Genomic DNA, 20,502 nt, shown 5'->3' with positions numbered 1-20,502 from the left:
AATACTTCGAGTTGTTAATCTTAAAATCTATCTGAGTTCAAACTGGTCTCTCTCACTCCAACATATTCATGCTCATCTCATTGCATCTGCTCCTCATTTTGCAAAGAACATTTGAAATATACGAACAATTCTAAAATATATTTCAGAATCTAATTGCAACATCAAATTCTTACAATGTGCAACTAACCCAATATTTTGTGCGTGTGTGTGTCTGTATATAGTACTTGCATGGAGTGTGGGGGAGGAGGGAATTAGTGTGTAATAATATTTGACAATGAATCAGTGAAAATACCATCTGCCTTTTGTTAAATATGTTTAAGTAGTAATATAGAGCCCATATCAAAATAGTATGTAGAGTTATATAACAAGTTTCACGACATGTGCCAGTGATAATAAACCTGATTCTGATTCCTTCACCTATCTTTACATTTATATTTTATCATGACTTTTTGGCCCATGGACACATGCCAACTCAGAACATTTTTATTACTTCGCATATATTTTCCATGTGACCTATTCTCTTTCACGTCCTTGAACTTCCCCACCCACTCCCTCCACCAATTTCTCCTACCTACTTATGTTAGTGGTAGTTTACAGCAGGCAATTGACCTACTAACCAGTATGTCTTTTGGCGTATGTAAACCCACATGATCAATAGGAAAAAAGCAAATTCACACCAGCAGCAGTCCAGTTCAGGACTGAATGCAGATCTTTGGAACTGTGATTCAGTAAACACTGCCTGCTGCATCCCTGTGCCAAATGAACCCTGTCGATTTTCTACATCGAATGAGTGTATTCAAACCATAATTTTTTTCACTTTATTCAATAAATAGTACTTCATCAGTGTGACACCTCCTCAGGTCACTGGAATAGGATTTAAACCTACAGCCTTTTCAAATACGAATGAGAATACTGCTAAGTCCTGTATGATGGTGCTTCTCCAGGACTCAATGGCAAGTTGCACAGCCGGACTCATTTGCGACAAAACCCATCCAAGAGATCAGGATCATAAACACCAGAAAACCTATAAAATGCTGGAAATTCAAAGTAACACACAAACACACACAAAATGCAGGACTCAAGAAAGGTCTCATCCCACAACGTCGACTGTTAATTAATTTCTATAGATGCTGCCTGACCTGCATCAGTTACGCTAGTAATTTGTGTGTGTTACTCAAGAGATCAGGGCATCTAGTTTATAAGAATGATTCACGATTTAAAAATAATGCTGCAGAATTGAAGAAAGGGTAAATCATTTATGATTTTTACATTTGAAATAACTGTAGTTGCAGTTATTGGGGGAACTGAAGGTAAAAAGCTGATAAGTCCCCAGCAATTGTCCATTTGGGCCCAGTCTCAAGGACCATTGATACAGTGGACAGGAGGGTGGGGGAGGGAGCGGGGCAAAGGGGGCGTGGCCTACACAAGGGGCAGTTGGAGAAACCCCGTCAGTGCGGAGTGCTCGGATCGGTTTTTCCCAAGGCGATATTCCTCCGCTGCGGAAAATAGCGCCTTGGCCAAAGATAAGCGGGAAGCAGCAGCCCCGGTATAAACAGTGTCCGATTCGGACCCATCGGCGGGTTGGCAGCGAGGCCGTTTCTGAGCGGACTGGTTGGCGGCTTGTAGGCGAGGTTTTGGCCCCTCACCGGAAGTGGCTCGGCGGCGACGGTATAAAGAAGGCCAGGACGGGCTGAGTGCTTCCTTTCAGTTAAAGGGCGTGTGGAGGAGCGGTTGGTCAAGATGTCGTGCGGCTCGGCTGATTACAGGTAACCGATGCTCCGGCTGTGGATCACCTTAGCTCAACTCCCTTCTCTCTGCCGCTCTCCGACCATCTCCTAAATCAAGCGGCGGCGTTTGACCTGTGTTGCGGTGGTAAGGGGGGGGGGAGGGGCGACAGGTAGGCCGCTCCGGCTTTGGGGCCCAGGCTTTGTTACACTTGTAGGCCCGAGTTTCCACACCCTCTCAACCGCTGTGCTCGCCGGGCTCGGGCCTTCCCACTAGGTCTGAGCGGCGACGGCGCTGCGAGCGGCTCGGCCTGGGCCCGCACGAGGCCGAGGGTCTCCAGCACGTGAGGTGGGGGAGGGAGGCGGCTGGTGTGTCTAGGGCACTTCCTGGTAGTTTCTTCTTAACGAGGGGCATTTGTTTCCTTCCGAAACCAGTTGAAGGGGTCGATTATCCAGTAAATTACTTAAGTGGATACGGGTTAGAGAGTCTCTTTGAACTTGACTGCGAAGTTAGGTGGGGTATGAAAGATCCAGGTGACTACTAAATCACAACTAGTTGGACCTGTCAACAAAAAAGCTTCTTAGTAATCGGCCTTTACAATGATTAAACAACACCGCTTTTTATACTTACAGTAGCAAGGATCAAGGCCCAGATGGGATGGACCCAGATGGCGTTATCGAGGTGAGCTTGTTGTATGTCTAAATGATCAGAAAGCATGAAGAAAAACGCTGCAGAACTGACATTGTTTTGTTTTACTCTTCTAGAGTAACTGGAATGAGATTGTCGATAATTTTGATGACATGAACCTGAAAGAGACACTCCTTCGAGGAATCTATGCGTATGGTTTTGAAAAACCTTCAGCAATTCAACAGAGGGCAATAATGCCATGTATTAAAGGTGAATGTTGACTACTTGTTGGAAAAGTGTAGTTATTCAGATTGTAGTTCAGTGGTATTCGGGTTGGTAACCTGACTTCTGTTATTAGTCTAATAAATATATTTTTAATGGTTCGGTGTATAAGATTGTATATCATGTTGAACCTAGAGTGAAATGATGCTTTACCATCTTTCGGGACTGACATCCCATGGAGAAATTGTTTATTTACTGATCACTCTAGGTTGACTTGAATTAAACCCTGGTTTGTGAAGCAGTGTTTGGCTATATTTTTCTGGACCTTTGTAATATCTGAAGGGTTGTGTCAGCCTTTAGCTGTTTGGGGAAAAACCTAGCATAGTAACATGCAGATCTTGGGAAGACCAGGCAAATTATCAGTCTAAGTAATTGTATTTCTGTAACTCAGGTTTTGATGTCATTGCCCAAGCTCAGTCTGGTACTGGCAAGACAGCTACATTTGCAATCTCCATTCTGCAGCAGTTGGAGCTGGATATGAAAGAATCACAAGCATTGGTTCTGGCTCCTACCAGGGAGCTGGCACAGCAGGTAAATCATGTAAAGGGTTTGGTCTGATGTTGATTTCTACTATTGTCAGAGCATGTTCCAGGACCATTAGATGCCATAGATTTTTAAATGGGTCTGATTTCCATTACTTCATTGACAATAGTTTTAAAGCCAATATTCAGAGCCTAAAATGAATATAATACTTGGTTTTGTATTTCTTGAAATGTGTTAATTTCCTGCCAACCCCACATTATGGAGCTGAGTATGGATATTGTCCCTTCCACTCTTGTGACACGTGCTGCCTTTTCCTATCAAATCCAATGTTACCCCAGTGGGATAATATTCTCTTGCATTAAGCTATTTTATTGTAGTAGGCAGTGTGACTTGCTGCTGTGATTTAACATTGGATTTGTGTTGGGGGGGGGGGCAGAAAAGATGCATGCATTTCCCATTTGTCAACTTTTATTTGTAGTTAGCATTGAGATTTGGTTATGATGATACCCCATTGCTTTGGTTGGCAGTTGAATGCCTACTTTGCCATATCCTGTCCTTGCATTCTGTAGTGCAGCACTATTGTGCTGTTCACCTGTGAAGTACTTTCTCTGACACTCAGTGTTTGTAGGTGAGGAAGGGGTTTAGCTAGTGGGAATATTGAGGAAAGGGATGTGATTTGAAGGTTAGAAAGTATGGTGACTTTGTAGAAGAAAAGCCAAGGATTATTTCAAGGAACTGAATGGCTCTTTGCATGCCGTGCAGTATAAGAACATGGTAAAGGTGAGATTGGTCTGATTGATTAAAAACCTTATTCATCTTCTATTTTTTTCCTGTAGATTTTGAGATCCAAAGTAATAGTCTATAATTTTTTTAAATAGTGATTAATAACATCGATAGGATCACACTTATGTTAGAGTATCTTTAACGTGGGTTGCCTTTATCCTTTCACTAATTTTTCCTATAAGCACCGTCAGTTAATATCTATTAATAAGAAATTCCTACTTTCTGAGTGGGTGATCTCAACTCAGTTCCTATTCTGACCATTTACACAGTGGGTACCCATTTGCAAATAGTTATTATGATTAATTGCTTCAAGGAAAGCGTTAAGGTGTTGGCTTATTTTGTTTATCAAGATATCAGTGATGACCTTGTCCCCCGCCCTTTTTTGAGAATTTACTTTATCCCCATCTCCCAAGTGATCATTGATCTGTTGCATTACTAATCTTTTAAATTGAGATATACAGTGCACATATTGTGGATTCTTACTAGAATGGTTCCTGAGTTGGTGAATTTGAAGAGATTGTCAAGTCTGTGTGTGTTTGGAATGATGGAAATATTAAAGCATACATTGTTATGGGACTTCACAGATTTTTTTTAAAAACTCCTAAGATGAGGAAATGTGGTGAACATCACTGCTCAAAATTTTGTGGATGTTCAACTAAAGCAGATGATGGATTTTGTGTATTACAGGATATGGGAATAATATACAGCAGGGGCTCACAACTTCTTATATGCCTTGGACCAATACTATTAAGCAAGGGGCCTGGTAGTAAGTGACGAGCCATAATCTTGAATAGCAGATCTAATTCAAAGAACCTGGTGTTGGTGTGTAGCTTTTCATTTTTAATCAGTGCTCTGTGGTCTCAGTATGAGTTTTTTTTTGTTTGGTATCTACTTAAAAATATGGATGTATTTAAGCTGCTCTGTGACTGGGTTTGCTTTTTAAACTTCAACATGTACCAGTAAAACCAGTTGGCATTGTGCTGTGCATAAATAAGCCAAGTAGATTCAATCACCTGGATGGGGTGTCACGGTACTCTGGGAAAGATGAAAAGTGACAAAAGGAGTCTTGGGTTTATGTACAAGGCAGTGACATACCCTGTGATGTAGAGATAATGAAAAACACTTCCTGAAGAATTGGAATCAAATAAATTTAAAGTTTGAGTATTCAAATCAAACGGTTGGAAGTTATGGTACATATTGATACTGTTAACATAAGTGGGGGTGGGGGGGGGGGAGGTCCTGAAGAGAGAATATAGGAGTTGCATAGAAAGCTGAGAAGTAGAACCTCCAGGGTAGCCTCTGGTTTGCTGCCTATGCCACACACCAATGAGGCCAAGAGGAATGAGTGGCTGAGGAGTTTGTGCAGGAGGCAGGGTTTCAGATTTCTGGATCATTGTGGTTGCTTCTGGGAATGGTATGCCCTGTTTTTAAAAAAAATAATAAGGCCACGTTACACCTGAACCTGAGGAGGACCTATCTCCTTGGGAGCAGCTTTGCTAGATTCTGTTGGGGAGGGTTTAAACTGATTGAACCAGAGGGGGCTGAGGATGGGGCAGTAGGTATACAAATTAGTATGTAGTGAGACTGAGTAAGGCCACAACAAAATTGCAGTTAAAGTGTAACAGGGCCAAAATCAAAAAAGGGTAATGAATGCGTGCAGTATACTGGCTAATGTAGATGTTGAAGCAAAGTTGGAGATTGACAGGCTGTTGTGACTGAAAAGAGGTCATAACTGGAATTTAATACCCAAGGAAACACATTGTATCAAAAGTATGGGCAAGTAGGCAGAGGGGGTAGTTAAAAAAAATCCTTAGAAAAAGGTGACGGTATTGGAAAATGGAGTGTCCTTGTAAATAGTTAAGAAACTGAAGGTAATAGGACCCTGGTAGGAATTGTATACAGTAGCCAGGATGTGAGTTAATACTTTGATGGGAGATGGAAAAGCAATGTAAAAAGGGCAATGTTACAATATTTATGGGGGATTTCAGTACAGTGGTAGATGGAGAATATCAGGTTGGTGCTGGATCCCAAGAGGGAATTTGTATCAATTAAAAGCAGGCTTTTAATTGTGGTTCAACCCACTACGTGAAAGGCAATTCAGGATTGTATGTTAGTAATGACCTGAATTTGATTGGGGAACTTGGGTAAATAATTCCTTGCTTGGGAGGCAGTTTTCCTTTTGAGCAGGAGAAGCTGAAGTCAGATTGTGTTACAGTAAAGAGAATTAGAGGCACAAGAGAGGAGCTGGCCAAAGCTGATCGGAAGGAGACGCCAGTGGGTTGACAGCAGAATAAGCTTGAGTTTCTGGGAGCAGTTTGAAAGGTGCAGGAAAGATTCATTCCAAAGATGAAATATGAAGGATGAGGCAACCGCACAAAAGCAAGAGGGCATATAATATTACAAAACTTGGTGCAAAGGGAGAAGCTTGGGAAGCTTTTAAAAACCAACAACCAACTAAAAAATAATAGAAAAGATTAAATAAAAAGGTAGAGGATACAAATGGGTGTTTTCAGAGAGATCGAGAGAGGGTGGATATTGGTCGAGTGGAAAATGGTGATTGGAGAGTTAAGTGATTTGCTTAGCCTTTTGAAAGTCACAAGCAGAAGGCCAGAAGTGTGAGTGTGTTTCCTTACTAAGGAGGTGCTTGGAGAGCTGAAAAGTCAGAAGGTGGTCACCTGGACCAGATGGACTATACCCCAGAGCTCTGAAAGAGGTAGTTGAAGAGATTGTGGAAGCATTAATAATGATCTTCCAAGAATCACTAGGTTTTGGCATGGTCCCAGAGGATGGGAAAATTGCAAACGTCACTCCACTCCAGGGAGACAGAAGAAAGGAAATTGTAGGCCAGTTAGCCTGGTTTCAGTGGTTAGGAAGATGTTTGAAATGATTAAGATTGAGGTTTTGAGGTACATGGGAAAGAGGGGCAAAGTCAGCATGGTTTCTTCGAGGGGAAATCTTGCATGACAATCAGTTGGAATTCTTTGAGGAATTAACAGGCAGGAGAGACAAAGGAGAGTCAGTGGACGTTCATTTGAATTCTCAGAAGGCTTTTGACGTAAGGCCTTACATGGAGTATTGGTGGTATTACAGCATGGATAGATTGGCTGACTGGCAGGAGGCTAGGAGATGGAATAAAGGGGGCCTTTTCTGTTTGGCTGCCAGTGTCTTAATGGTGTACTACAAGGGTCAGAGTTGGGACAGCTTATTTTTACATTATGTTGATAATTTGAAGGAATTGGCTTTGTAGCCAAGTTTGCAGTGGATGTAAAGATGGATTGATAGGTAGTGTTGAAGAAGCAGAGTAACAGACGGACTTATGACATTATAAGAATGGACAAAGGTGGCAGTTAGGAAGTGTATGATCATGTACTTTGATAGAAATAATAAGTGTAGACTATTTTCTAAATAAGGAGAAAATTCAAAGATCTGAGGTGCAAAGGGACTGAGTTCTTGTGCAAGATTCTCTGAAGATTAATTTGCAGGTTGATTTGGTGGTAAAGAAGGCAAATATGTTCGCATTCATTTTGAGAGGACTAGAATTCAAAAGCAAGGGTGTAATGCTAAGGGTTTATTGCATTGGTCAGACAAGTATTATGAGCAGTTTTGAGCTAAGAAAAGATGTGCTGGAGAGGGTCCAGAAAAGGCTTAAGAAAATTATCCCAGGAATGAAAGGGTTAACATTGAGTGATGGGTGGGACTTAACTTGGCATTTAGAAGAATGAGGGTGGAACATCATTGAAACCTTCAATCAAATAGTAAAAGACCTAGTTAGTGGATGTGGAGAGGATGTTTCCCATAGTGGGGGAGTCTAGGAGCAGAGGGCATAGCATTAGAATTGAGGGACATTGTTTTACAACAGATAAGAAAATTTTAGGCCGATGGTAGTGAAGCTGGAATTTAATGCCAGAGAGAGCTGTGCAGGCAAGTCAATGGGGAGTTGATTGGTTCTTGATTACTTTAGAATGTTGGAAAATGGGGTTGCGGAATAATAAATCAGTGATGGTGGAATGGACTTGAGCTGAAGGGTCCAATGCTTTTCAACTCCATGATCTTGGAGAGAATGACCTTGGCTATGTGGTAATCTGGAAATATTTCCCAAGATATTCAGGGGATTTGCTATTGAGTCTGTTTTCATTATTTCATGGGCAAGCTGTGAGGATACAATCTGAAACTTAATGCTGGGCCTACTAGAGTAAATCTGTGGAACAGTTTTAAACAAATAGAAATTTGGAACATCTGCATGGGATATCTTTAGTAATTTATTCACTAACTTAGTTTTAAATTGAGTGGATTTTTGGTTAACTAGATAGATTGTGAAGGTGCAATAGATTCAGTCAATTCATTATAAACTGGGTTTTTAGATTCAAATGTTCAGTGGAGCTATTTTTTTCCCTTTGTACTGTTTTGAACATTAAAATCATGTAAAGTAGCTTCAAAGTTTTAGCTGGGTCTTTGGTTTTGGAGTTCTGTATGTATGCAGTGACTAAATCAGAATCAGGTTTATTATCACTGGCATGAGACTTAAAATTTTAACTTAGCAGCAGTTCAATGTAATACATAATCTGGAAGAGAAAACATAAAATTAATAAAACAAGTAAATCAAATGTGCAAAAAAACTGCATATTAAAAACTGAGTGTGCAAGGATTCAATGTCTATTAGGAATCCATTAGGAATTGGATGACGGGGGGGGGGGGGGGGGGGGTGGGGGGGGGAGGAAGAGAAGCTGTTCCTGAATCACTGAGTGTGTGCCTTCAGGTTTCTGTACCTGCTACCTGATGGTAACAGTGAGAAAAGAGCATGCCTTGAGTGAATTGCAATTTGTTGTGGAGATTGCCAGGTTATTAGTGTGTAGGTAAACTTTATGAACAAATGGGAGTACAATCTTCTTTCATTGTGCAGTATAAATGCTGAATATATACATACAGCTAAAGTAGTAAACTTGCTAGTTTATGCATTTGTGCTTATTTTAAACTAAAGGGTTAAATCACCAATCTTTTCTTTAGATCCAGAAGGTTATCCTGGCTCTAGGAGATTACATGGGTGCTACTTGTCATGCCTGCATTGGTGGCACCAATGTTCGAAGTGAGATGCAGAAGCTGAATGCTGAAGCTCCCAACATTGTTGTAGGAACTCCAGGGAGAGTGTTTGACATGTTGAACAGGGGATATATATGTGAGTACTGACCATGAATCAAAACCATCCAGTTGAGAGTGAAATGGTTAACATCTTCCAGACAGCCTTGAAATGGAGATGAGCCATTTGACAACTTAGTCCTTTGTGTGTGTGCGCATGAGTGATCAGAGATTTGATAGTTGGGTCTCTAGTGTGAAAGCCTTTGAGGTATTACCTGTAGTCTAAATTAAAGAGAAGGCAGAAGACGACTGGATATTTGAAGTTTATCGAAAGAACTGCTAGGTGTGGCTGCTTTTGGCAAAATTTAGTCATTAATCAGTAGGCTTTGTTGTCATGCACTAGATTATTGACTCAACTTGATTAAATTGTCTGTTTTCAGCTTCCAGATGGATCAAGATGTTTGTTTTGGATGAAGCTGATGAAATGTTGAGTCGTGGATTCAAAGATCAAATTTATGAGATATTTCAGAAACTAAGCACAAACATTCAGGTAAACTGGTCTGTTTTCCAATGGGAAGTAGTCCTGGCAAGATGTGGCTTCGTGTAAATACTCTGGATAAGGAGCAGCAAAGTTTTCCAAGTATCATTACTGGTAGCTTTCCTTCTTCTTAAGCACTCTGCTAAAATTACAAAATTCAGGAACCCTGCCTTTTGTGATGATGCTAGTAGAGTACACCGAGGAAGAAGAAAAATTGCACAGTGTTGTGAGGCTAGGTTGGACAACTTGCATGTCCGGTGGCCATTTTCTTCAAACTGTGCTACATTACTATTGCTGTGTTGTTGCTGGGAAGTTAATTACAAGATTGGGGCAAACAAATCTTGACAAAATAGCCACTTAATGCATTCTGTCCTGTTTATTGGGCTAAATAGCAACATGTTAAATCTGTTAGGTTAATGCATAGCAGCAATGCCATTTAAGAATGTACAAGAACTATTCAAAGTTAGCATTCTGGAATCTAGGAGGAAGCGCATTCAAAGTATACCCAATTAACTTTGTTCTTAGGTTGTTCTGTTATCTGCCACAATGCCAAGTGATGTCTTGGAGGTGACTAAAAAGTTTATGCGTGATCCTATTCGTATCCTTGTTAAAAAGGAAGAACTCACTCTTGAGGGTATCAAGCAGTTTTACATCAACGTAGAAAGAGAGGTTTGTTGATTACATTTTACTATTGGACCAACTGAATAGTTTGGAATTGGTGTCTTATTTTATACTTATTTGAGACATCTTATTCTAACAGGAATGGAAGTTGGACACACTGTGTGATTTGTATGAAACTTTAACCATAACGCAAGCTGTGATTTTTCTTAACACAAGGAGGAAGGTCGATTGGCTGACTGAAAAAATGCATGCAAGGGACTTCACAGTTTCTGCATTGGTAAGATTTCTAGATTATTACTCAGTTTCACCTTTGAAAGTGTTGATTCAGGAATATGGCTCACCCTACATTGCTTTTGTAGAAGCTTTTCCATTAGTTGGTTTGTCCTGCATATATTAGACAACTATTTTAAGTTAGTCCACTTATAAAACAATTGAATCATGGATGGTGTCAAAACTTTTTTTTTGGATAAGTGGCTTTTGAAATCTGAGAATAAAACATCCTGTTTGGAGATCTGATTCTCCTGGGACATCACTGAAATACGTTCTGCAAACATTTAAAATGGCAAATGTATTTGGATTCAACGTGATATAGATAATTATACAGTGCCTTGCAAAAGAATTCAGCCCTACAACTATTATCACATTTTATCATTTTCCAAATTTAAAATTGAAGTAGGTAGATATTAGAAAATTGGAGGATCATCTGAACAAATGCCTGTCTGTATCAGTATCTGGTACAGTCCAACAGTATCTGGTAGATTTTCAACGGACCAAAACAAAATGAAACAAACTGAACAGCATTCAAGGCAAGTCAAGAAAGTGACAACACAGAAGTACAAATCTGGGGAGGGGTTCAAGACCAACCCAAAGGTACTTAACATGCCAGAGCTCAGTGTAGGCCGTTGTGGAAAAAGTGGGAAAGATGAGCCCAGAGACACACTGCCTAGATCAGACCGTCCCTCTAGACTTAGTTGCTGGAGAAGATTTGGGGGGCACTTGTAAGTGAGACTAATAAAAGCACCAACCATCACTGAATGAGCTGCAGAAGTCAGTGGCTGGAAGTGGAAATAAAATTAATGGCTCTACAATCAAGGGCCTTGCACAAAAATGTTATTTTTGTTAGTTTTTGTAAATGATTTTGCAAAAGATACTGTGGAAGGTAGTCTTGTGGTCTGATGAGATTAAAGTGGAACTTGGCCTCAACACTAGGCAGTACGTGTGGTGTAAAACTGATCCTGTGTATCAGTTGGGTAACACCATTCCTACTGTAAAGTATGGTTGAGATAGCATGTTATGATGATGCTTTTTCAGCAGCAGAAACTGCAAAACTGGTTAGGATTGATGGGAAGATGAATGCTGTTAAATAAAGATCTTAAATAAAAACCTGCTAGTGTCTGCCAGAAAGCTTAAACTTTTGGAGGGATTTAGTTTTAAAGGGCAATGATCCAAAGTACATAACCAGAGCTACCATGGAGTGACTTCAATTGAAAAGAATTATCTTTTTGAGTGGCCCAGATTCCTGTCCTTAACCTGCTTGAATATCTCTAGAAAGACTTGAGTTTGTGCCCACTGCTGCTCTCCCAACTAACCCAGCACAGCTTGCTAATGTTGCAAGGAGAAATGGGCAAATCATCTTCCATCACATTGTGCAAAGCTATTAGATTTGTTCATAACAGGCTGTAATAACAAGTAGTTAAACTAAGTACTGAGCAAAGTGGAAGGAATAGTTATGAACTGGTGACATACCAGTTTTTGAGTTTTTAGTTCCACGTGCTTTGCAATTTTCTGTTTATTGGACTCAAAGCATGTGATTCACAAATATTCTCAGTTACATTGATCAAAATCCCTGACTGATGCTCATTCCTCTGAACAGAGGATTGGGGGTTGAGTACTTTTCCAAGGCACTATGGCAGATAATCCTGTCAAAAAGTGGCCTCTCAAATACTCTGGAATGATCAGCAGCAATGTTTTCTATCATTATTCTCCTTAAGCAATCTTCTGAAATTGAAAAATTCAGGAGTCCTGCCTTTTGGTGATAATGCTGGTAGAATACTCTTAAGGGAGGGACAATGCACAACTATACTTTTGATTCTCTAAAGGAAACAAATTTGCAAGGGCTGTGGAGTATGTGCTGGGAAGGGTGAGTTTAGCTATATTGTTCGTGAGTAGCTGTGATTCTGTTGAATGCAGCCTCCTGTACCATTCTATGAATGAAAGTTAACACTTTTTGGAGGATTCTTTAATCTTAATCCAAGTAATGAATCTTTTTTGTAAATTCGGTTTGTCCTTCATTACAGCATGGAGATATGGATCAGAAAGAGCGTGACGTGATCATGAGGGAATTCCGTTCAGGATCTAGCCGTGTGCTAATCACTACTGATCTACTGGTATGCGAACTGAAATTTGTTTCGGAACTTAATTGCATTTTTAGTTGGTGATTTAGATAACTAAATGAAGATTTACTATTACTCTGTCTTGATGTTGTAGTTGACCATTTTTGTCTGAGATTGATTTGATTATTTGTGAAATGTGTAAATTTGAATAAAAAGAGCCTTGTGTGTAGTTTTATTGTCCAATAAATGAATTACTTTCTTTGAAAGGCTCGTGGCATTGATGTGCAGCAGGTGTCTCTGGTAATTAACTATGATTTGCCTACAAATCGGGAGAACTATATTCACAGGTTAGTATATTTTTATATTCAGCTTGGAACATGTAATCTGTTATTGAGTAAAAGTAGAATGTAGTCAATTGGGTGGTTGTCGTGAGCAGTAATATGATTTAATGTGAGAATAAGTTGGTAGATTTTAGTAAGATTCGAAGCATTTCTCCCCCATAAACCTATTCTTGGATATTTTAGTTTAGCCTCCAAACCACTGAGTACTCAGCTTGATTTCTTTTTCCACACAGAATTGGCCGTGGTGGTCGCTTTGGAAGGAAGGGTGTTGCTATTAACTTTGTTACTGAGGAAGATAAACGAATTCTTCGTGATATTGAGACATTCTACAATACAACTGTGGAAGAGATGCCCATGAATGTGGCTGACCTGATCTAATGATGGCATGAGAAATTGCATTTGCAGCTGCTGAATTATCAGGCTACATGGTGCGTTGTGCTGCTTCACCAGAATTGTTGAATTTCTTCTCCCATGTGCAAACAGGATCAGAAATCCAGCAGTGATAAGTGACTTGAGGAAGGCCTTTGGTTATAATCCTCTTATGGTGTTGACTGCTGGGGTGGGAAGTTTAAGTCATGGGGTGTTTAAATGTATATGCCCTTCAGTGTTTTGAAAGTTCTGTAGTAGCATTTCTGTTTGATATTCTTTATCACTTAATAGTTTACTTATGGACTAAAAAATTCAAGTGCTGTGTTAAATCAGCCAATTATGTCAAACTGGCATATCTACAACTATTTTAAAATGAAGCTTGCCAATCAACTGGTAATGTATGTGCACTTTTCTAGAGTAATCTACTACATGTATTTGTATTAATAAGACATTTGAGTTGTGCAAAGACCTGCACAGTTTTGGCTTCCCAGTAGCTGTTTGCCCAGGATATGTGTGCAAATAAGATTTGGAACTAGTTTGGAAAGAAGCTGGATGTTGTAACTGCATTCCTGCATTGCATCTTTATTTTTGTAACTTTGTAGTTTTGTTTATTGTATATGGGCTGTTCTAATTTATGTATTCTATCGCTACCCATCTTCTGAATATTTATGTTTACTCTGAAAGACAACCGACTAGGAGATTGTACAGACTGCTCAATAGTAAAAATACACATCTTTCAACTTTTAAACCATGTCATTAATACTTATGGAGAGTTGATGTATAGGAAATATTAGCCGTAGATTTGTAATGGTGCATATTTGCACAATTTTTGTGGTATAAAATATAGCAAAATAAGCTGATATTACAGGGTCATTCCTGCTGTGCTTTTGAATAAGTGACACTAATACTTGAGGGTTACATACAATTATCCCACTAATTGTGGTTGCCATTTAGATTTAAGCTATGCATGCACCATGGCTCAATATGCAATTAGAATTTCAAGTATTCCATATGCAAATTGAATATATGATTAGGTCTTTTGGAACAGGACTGTTTGGGTGCTATAATTCTGCTGAATTGCATTTTGAATTCAAATTGTTGGCATGTAAAGCTATTAAAGTTGATTTGAGCATGCATTGTTGACCTCTTTGTTAGGAGGAGCAAAAAAAATTGCATGGCTGTTTTGATATTTAACAAGTTAGTTGCTAGGAGGTTCAGCTGGTTGTGTAAATGATGCTTGTAGAAAGTTGTGTTGGCACTTATATATAAGGTAGTGTAACTGCAATTTATGCCTTAATTTTTGAAAAGGGTACGACATAACTGCTAATTTGGTAAAAGAAAAAAACTTAAATCTTTTAGAAACCTTAGTCAAGAAAAATGTCAAATCTAATGTTACACAGGTGTGGCTGATCAATGTAGAGGTGAAAAAATACTGTTGTGGGTGATTTTTTTCTATGGGTGGTTAAGCAAGGATCATATTACTGTAACTGAAGGATGAGGGTCATGAGGTGCAAGTTTAAACTTCCAGTGAATGGGGATACTATATCATGTTCTATAATACATGAATCCATGCCTGCTAGTGTTAAATTTGTGGGGTTCTGATGATGATGCAGAGTTTATTCTGGTCACCTAACAGTCAGTGGCTTAGAAAAGCAGTGTTATAATTTAGATTTATAGAAAACTGGTACAGGAAATGGGACAGGAAATTGAAATTGTTTTAATTTCTGCCAATGCAACTTTAATAGCTTAAAATCCTCATCCTGACTGAAAGCAATGAAAAGTAGGTTTTAAAGGATTAAGATGCCTGTAGCTAGAAGGATGCCAATTCCTTTTCAGAATGCAGTCAAAAGCTATGCTTCCAGCCACTCACATTAATTAGGCATTTTATATTTTAACCACAATGCATCCTGAATTTTACTGTACCTGAATTGCTGCAGGATGAACAGAAATGGACAAAGCCTACAGCTGGTTTGGCAATGCAGATAGTAACTTGAGTGGGATTTGAACCTCCAAAGCTTTGACTTTAGTGTGCAAGCAATAAGTTTGATAGAAGAAATAATCGCTACTGCTGACCATAAGGCTTTGTTGGAACACGCATAAAGGTACAAAAATATGCATGTACTAACTATACTCGTAGGTAAAGCCTGACTTTTTCCCAAAGAGTATGACTGAAGAAAATAGAAGTAGTGTTAGGACAGAGGAGCAAAAACTTGGTTTAAAGATTCTAAGCTTGGGCCAAATTTCAGTCAAAGATTTATTTTTCTGTGCACAAAGTGCACATCACAATATCATAAACTTAATTCCAAACATGTACATACAGCAAGTCTTACTAATGTATGGGTATGTTGGCAGTATTAAAGAATTTATGTAGTTAAAAATGTCATCAGGTTCAACGTGGTTTTGGTGTAAATTGTACTTGCACATCTTGATAAGAAAAGTTCTGTAGCTCAAAAATTTATTAACTATTGTGTAAATTGTTGCATAATAACTGCACAAAGAGCAATCATCTGCAGATACTCATCAGCGCCATCAGCCAAGCACTTGTCAACTTCCTGGAAAAAACAACCCATTAAAAAAATTAATGTAAGACTATGCCATGCTTTCCAGTTTATTTGTTACATTTCAATGCAGCTCTAACACCAAAACAAATAAGAACCCTTTAGAAAGTATGCAGGAACAATTTCAAGGCTTTTCAACCCATTGTTCCTCACTGCAGAAAAAAATAAATTTTCTGATCAGTTGAAGAACTAAACTCAATCAGCAAAATACTGCTGTACAATTCAAAATGCAAAATTTTAATTAATTGCATTTTTGTTTTGCAGGATTTGGTGCTGGGTCATAGAACAGCTGTTGGATTCAGAAATATGAAACCAGGACAAATTAAAAGGACATCAGTTATAATTTTTAATAAAATCACACCTAACAACAAAAAAGTGGTGTACTCTGTTAAACTATGGCAGCTAAAAGAAATACTTGCTTTTAAACAATTACATCTTTGAATACCAGGAAAAGTAGATCCATGCTATTAAAAGCTATTTCTAGGGTAACTACCATTAACTTGTTCATTACATCTTTTATCAAAATCATAATTGTGGGGATCAAAATCATCTAAGGATAAGATTTTGACTACTGGATAAGCACAAATCAACAGCTTGCCAACATGTTCTAAATTTATAAAGGAGACATACTTACTGCCAATTTTAGTGTGAGGGCAGACTTCTGTTTGTCATTAAGATCATCTTTATCAACGATGACATCATGTAGCTGGGTGATTAATTGTGTTGCAGCATAACCTTCATTAATCACGTTCTGACAGAATGGATGAAAAAAATGTTCTCTTAAATGCATACCATGGAAATAGAAACAAGACCCTACTCTCATTGAGTCATGCACAGTACAATGACATATTTTCTACAGAAACAGGCATTTGTTAAACAGATAAAGAGCACGAGTCATTGCCAATATGATAATGCAGAAGCTAATAGAGGATTCTGATCAGATTTGTACTATATACATTCCTTTATCCAAAAGAACAGAGTTGCAACCAAATACCATTCACAATTGTTTACCAGTAAGCATATTCTGAGATGCTGGTGAACTGAAGTCTTGTGAAAGGAATTCATACGATAGAAACATAGAAAATAAGTGCAGGGGTGGGCCATTCAGCCCTTTGAGCCTGTACCAACATACATTATGATCCAGACTGATCGATCATCCTGTACCTGCTTTCTCTCCATACCCCCTGATCCCTTTAGCCACAAGGGCCATATCTAACTCGAATATAGCCAATTAAACTGCCTCAACTGTTTCCTGTGGCAGAGAATTCCACAGATTCACCACTCTGTGTGAAGTTCTTCCTCATCTCGGTCCTAAAAGGCTTCCCCTTTATCCTTAAACTGTGACCCCTCATTCTGGACTTCCCCAACATCGGAAACAATCTTCCTGCATCTAGCCTGTCCAATCCCTTTAGAATTTTATACATTTCAATAAGATACCCCCTCAATCTTCTAAATTCCAGTGAGTATAAGCCTAGTCGATCCAGTCTTCATATGAAAGTCCTGCCATCCCAGGAATCAATCTGGTGAACCTTCTTTGTACTCCTATGGCAAAAATGTCTTTCCTCAGATTAGGGGACCAAAACTGCACACAATACTCCAGGTGCGGTCTCACCAAGGCCTTGTACAACTGCAGTAGAACTTCCCTGCTCCTGTACTCAAAATCTTTTTGCTATGAATGCTAACATACCATTTGCCTTTTTCACTGCCTGCTGTACCTGCATACCCACCTTCAATGACTGGTGTACAATGACACCCAGGTCTTGTTGCACCTCCCCTTTTCCTAATCGGCCACCATTCAGATAATAAATGTTTTCCTGTTCTTGCAACCGAAGTGGATAACCTCACATTTATCCACATTAAATTGCATCTGCCACGAATTTGCCCACTCACCTAACCTATCCAAGTCACCCTGCATCATCCTCACAGCTAACACTGCCGCCCAGCTTCACATCATCCGCAAACTTGGAGATGCTGCATTTAATTCCTTCGTCTAAATCATTAATATGTATTGTAAACAACCGAGCCTTACGGTATCCCATCAGTCACCACCGCCTGCCATTCTGAAAAGGTCCCGTTTACTCCAACTCTTTGCTTCCTGTCTGCCAACCAATTCTCTATCCACGTCAATACCATACCCCCAATATTGTGTGCTTTAAGTTTGCACACTAATCTCCTGTGTGGGACCTTGTCAAAAGCCTTTTGAAAGTCTAAATATACCACATCCACTGGCTCTCCCCTATCCACTCAACTAGTTACATCTTCAAAAAATTCTGTAAGATTCGTCAGACATGATTTTCCTTTCACAAATCTATGCTGACTTTGTCCGATGATTTCACCGCTTTCCAAATGTGCTATTATCACATCTTTGATAACTGACTAGCATTTTCCACCACTACCGATGTCAGACTCACCGGTCTATAATTCCCCACTTTTTCTCTCCCTCCTTTTTTAAAAAGTGGGGTCATATTAGCCACCCTCCAATTCTCAGGAACTAATCCAGAATCTAAGGAGTTTTGAAAAATTATCACTAATGCACCCACTATTTCTTTGGCTACTTCCTTAAGCACTCTGGGATGCAGACCATCTGCCCCTGGAGATTTATCAGCCTTAATCTCTTCAATTTACCTAACACCACTTCCCTACTAACATGTATATTCCTAAGTTCCTCCATCTCACTGGACCCTCGGTCCCTTACTATTTCCGGAAGATTATTTATGTCCTTAGTGAAGAAAGAACCAAAGTAGTTATTCAATTGGTCTGTCATGTCTTTGTTCCCTATGATCAATTCACCCGTTTCTGACTGTAAAGGACCTACATTTGTCTTCACATATCTATAAAAGCTTTTACAGTCAGTTTTTATATTCCCTGGATAAGGAGCTTCAGTGTTTAAAGGATCACTGTCTAAAGGAATGTTTTCATCAGTATGGTGACTTAACATTTCAGGAAAAAAGTAAAAACGCTGCAGATGTTCACTGTACACTGAATTTTAACAAAGGCTATTTTATACACATGACAGTAAAATTTTGATTATTTACTATTGCACGGGAAAGAATGGTTGAATTGAACAAATATATTTTCCATCCCAAATACCTAATCTTCATCTAGATTAAAATAAAAGCATTTTTGACTATCACATCCCCCAATCTGATGGGAAAACTTGTTTGAAAGTTTTAAATATGTCACTATTAGCTTTCTACTTGGTTGTATTAGGTTGTCATTCTACAAACCTGGTAATTAGCTTGATGTAATTAACTTTCCAGTATTTCTTTTCATAAAACAATATTGGGGCATTTTCATCTTTGACTTTAATGGCCAGGCTGTCAAAAGCTCTGCCCAATATTTGATTAAATTAAGAGTTCTCACCTTTACCATGGTTTCCAGTTTCTCAAATGAACTACTGTGACAAGCAACTAAAAGACCATCAATTATATCAGTTGGCACAGTCTGGGGAAACAAAAATACAAATGAACAATTCTTAATTCAGATTGTTGCCGAAGTGGGATTGAAAGAGAATTGAATAAATATGAGACAATAGAAAAGTAAAAAAAATATACTGGTAAAGTCTCAATGCCAACAGCACAAGGCAAAGTATCATAGAATGGCAGACACAGCTTTGCTGGTTCATAATGAATGAGAACCTGTGAAGTTAGTAGGAAATTGGATTGCTTAAAGGTGACAGGAAACTTGCATATTAGCCTGACAGTTCCAAGTAGTCTTTCAACTTCATCACAGATATAAATCCTAATTGATAATCACCATTACAACCTACAAGATAGGGGTCACATGTGTCCTTCCTGAAATGTAATGATACTTTTTATTGTCTTTATATCATATCAAAAGTCTGGATTTATTTTGCCTCTACCATAGTGAGACATGAACTCCTGACCCATGGTTGCTAGCTCAGAATCAAAACTCCATTGGTGTATTTTCCACATCTGATAAATGACCTCTCACACCATGAAGTAATTGAAGAAATATGCTCATTTCCAGGAAGAGAATAGCAAGCATTCTTTGCTTTGGGTTAGTCTTAACTTTTGAAAATACAGAACCCACCAATAGAAATAAATATGGCTACAGTTATTAAAAATGCATATTCACAGCATTGATCATTTTTAGCCTTTAAATTAGAAACTGCTCTTAAAAAGAGAACTTCAACAGAAAAACCACTCAAAAAAATTCTTAGCTATCAATGGAATGAGCTGATTGACAGAAAATCTGAGTACATCAAAGAGTAATATCACTATGACAAGATGGCCCTCTGAAGAAATGCTTTACAATATAGTTTCCTGCAGATCCACCTCTATCTTATAGATGAGAAAAAGTTTTCTTACTCCAGAAATTTCAATGATGACTTGCTCAGTAATGTCTTTTCCTCCAGTAAGTCTTGTTGCACATTGAAGGTAAGTTATTGCTTTCCTCAAGTCACCTTCTGATACATTGATGAGCATATTGATTGTCTAAAACAAAATCACAACAGCAAATTGAAAATATTTGCCAACTCAAATTTACATTCAATACAATCACACAATCTAGGCAAGCCAATGTAGCACCCCCTGTTTCAAATGCAGTTTCACTGCATTTGCAGATCATGTTTATAGATTTCTTCCAACAGGAATTTTTAACCTGCACAATTTAATCCCAAAAAGGAAGTAATAAAACAGATCTTGAAATAGTTATTTGCTGTAGTAAAGCTAGCATTACAACCCTCACCTCTAACATAACAAAGTTACAATCACATTGGCTTCCAAACCAAAAGTTGCGTTTGAAAT

At 38.8% G+C, this 20,502-nt stretch overlaps 2 protein-coding genes and 2 non-coding genes across 7 annotated transcripts in view; 3 read left to right on the top strand and 1 right to left on the bottom strand.

Moving 5' to 3' along the window:
• The first annotated feature begins 1,643 nt into the window (after window positions 1-1,643).
• Window positions 1,644-16,108, top strand: LOC132407621 (eukaryotic initiation factor 4A-II). Of its 2 annotated transcripts, XR_009516539.1 has the most exons (12): window positions 1,644-1,766; window positions 2,358-2,406; window positions 2,490-2,622; window positions 3,026-3,165; window positions 8,905-9,073; window positions 9,414-9,523; window positions 10,037-10,180; window positions 10,272-10,409; window positions 12,430-12,519; window positions 12,733-12,812; window positions 13,040-13,234; window positions 15,998-16,108. XR_009516539.1 is itself a non-coding variant. In XM_059994406.1 (11 exons), the coding sequence occupies exons 1-11, from the start codon at window positions 1,741-1,743 to the stop codon at window positions 13,182-13,184; spliced, it is 1,224 nt and encodes a 407-aa protein (XP_059850389.1). In that variant the 5' UTR covers window positions 1,644-1,740; the 3' UTR covers window positions 13,185-13,923. The 2 variants fall into 2 exon arrangements, 1 of the variants encoding a protein (XP_059850389.1); XM_059994406.1 differs by lacking the exon at window positions 15,998-16,108 and having other exon boundaries at window positions 13,040-13,923.
• Window positions 2,769-2,839, top strand: LOC132390663 (small nucleolar RNA SNORD2). The gene has a single exon (XR_009510981.1). It is a non-coding gene; the product is annotated as a small nucleolar RNA SNORD2 (small nucleolar RNA).
• LOC132390662 (small nucleolar RNA SNORA81) lies at window positions 9,633-9,799 on the top strand. The gene has a single exon (XR_009510980.1). It is a non-coding gene; the product is annotated as a small nucleolar RNA SNORA81 (small nucleolar RNA).
• rfc4 (replication factor C (activator 1) 4) overlaps window positions 14,365-20,502 on the bottom strand; it is a 24,386-nt gene continuing 18,248 nt past the window's right edge. For all 3 annotated transcript variants that reach the window (XM_059994423.1, XM_059994432.1, XM_059994415.1), the window contains exons 8-11: window positions 20,065-20,190; window positions 19,097-19,177; window positions 16,368-16,484; window positions 14,365-15,727 (exon numbers count right to left, since the gene is read on the bottom strand). In XM_059994423.1, the coding sequence (XP_059850406.1) occupies window positions 15,638-15,727; window positions 16,368-16,484; window positions 19,097-19,177; window positions 20,065-20,190 (414 nt within the window). In that variant the 3' untranslated portion in view covers window positions 14,365-15,637. The remainder of the gene's footprint in view (window positions 15,728-16,367; window positions 16,485-19,096; window positions 19,178-20,064; window positions 20,191-20,502) is intronic.

Source organism: Hypanus sabinus, chromosome 2 (assembly GCF_030144855.1).
Source record: "Hypanus sabinus isolate sHypSab1 chromosome 2, sHypSab1.hap1, whole genome shotgun sequence".
NCBI classification, from domain to species: Eukaryota; Metazoa; Chordata; class Chondrichthyes; order Myliobatiformes; family Dasyatidae; genus Hypanus; species Hypanus sabinus.
This window is presented reverse-complemented; position numbering and strand designations above follow the sequence as displayed.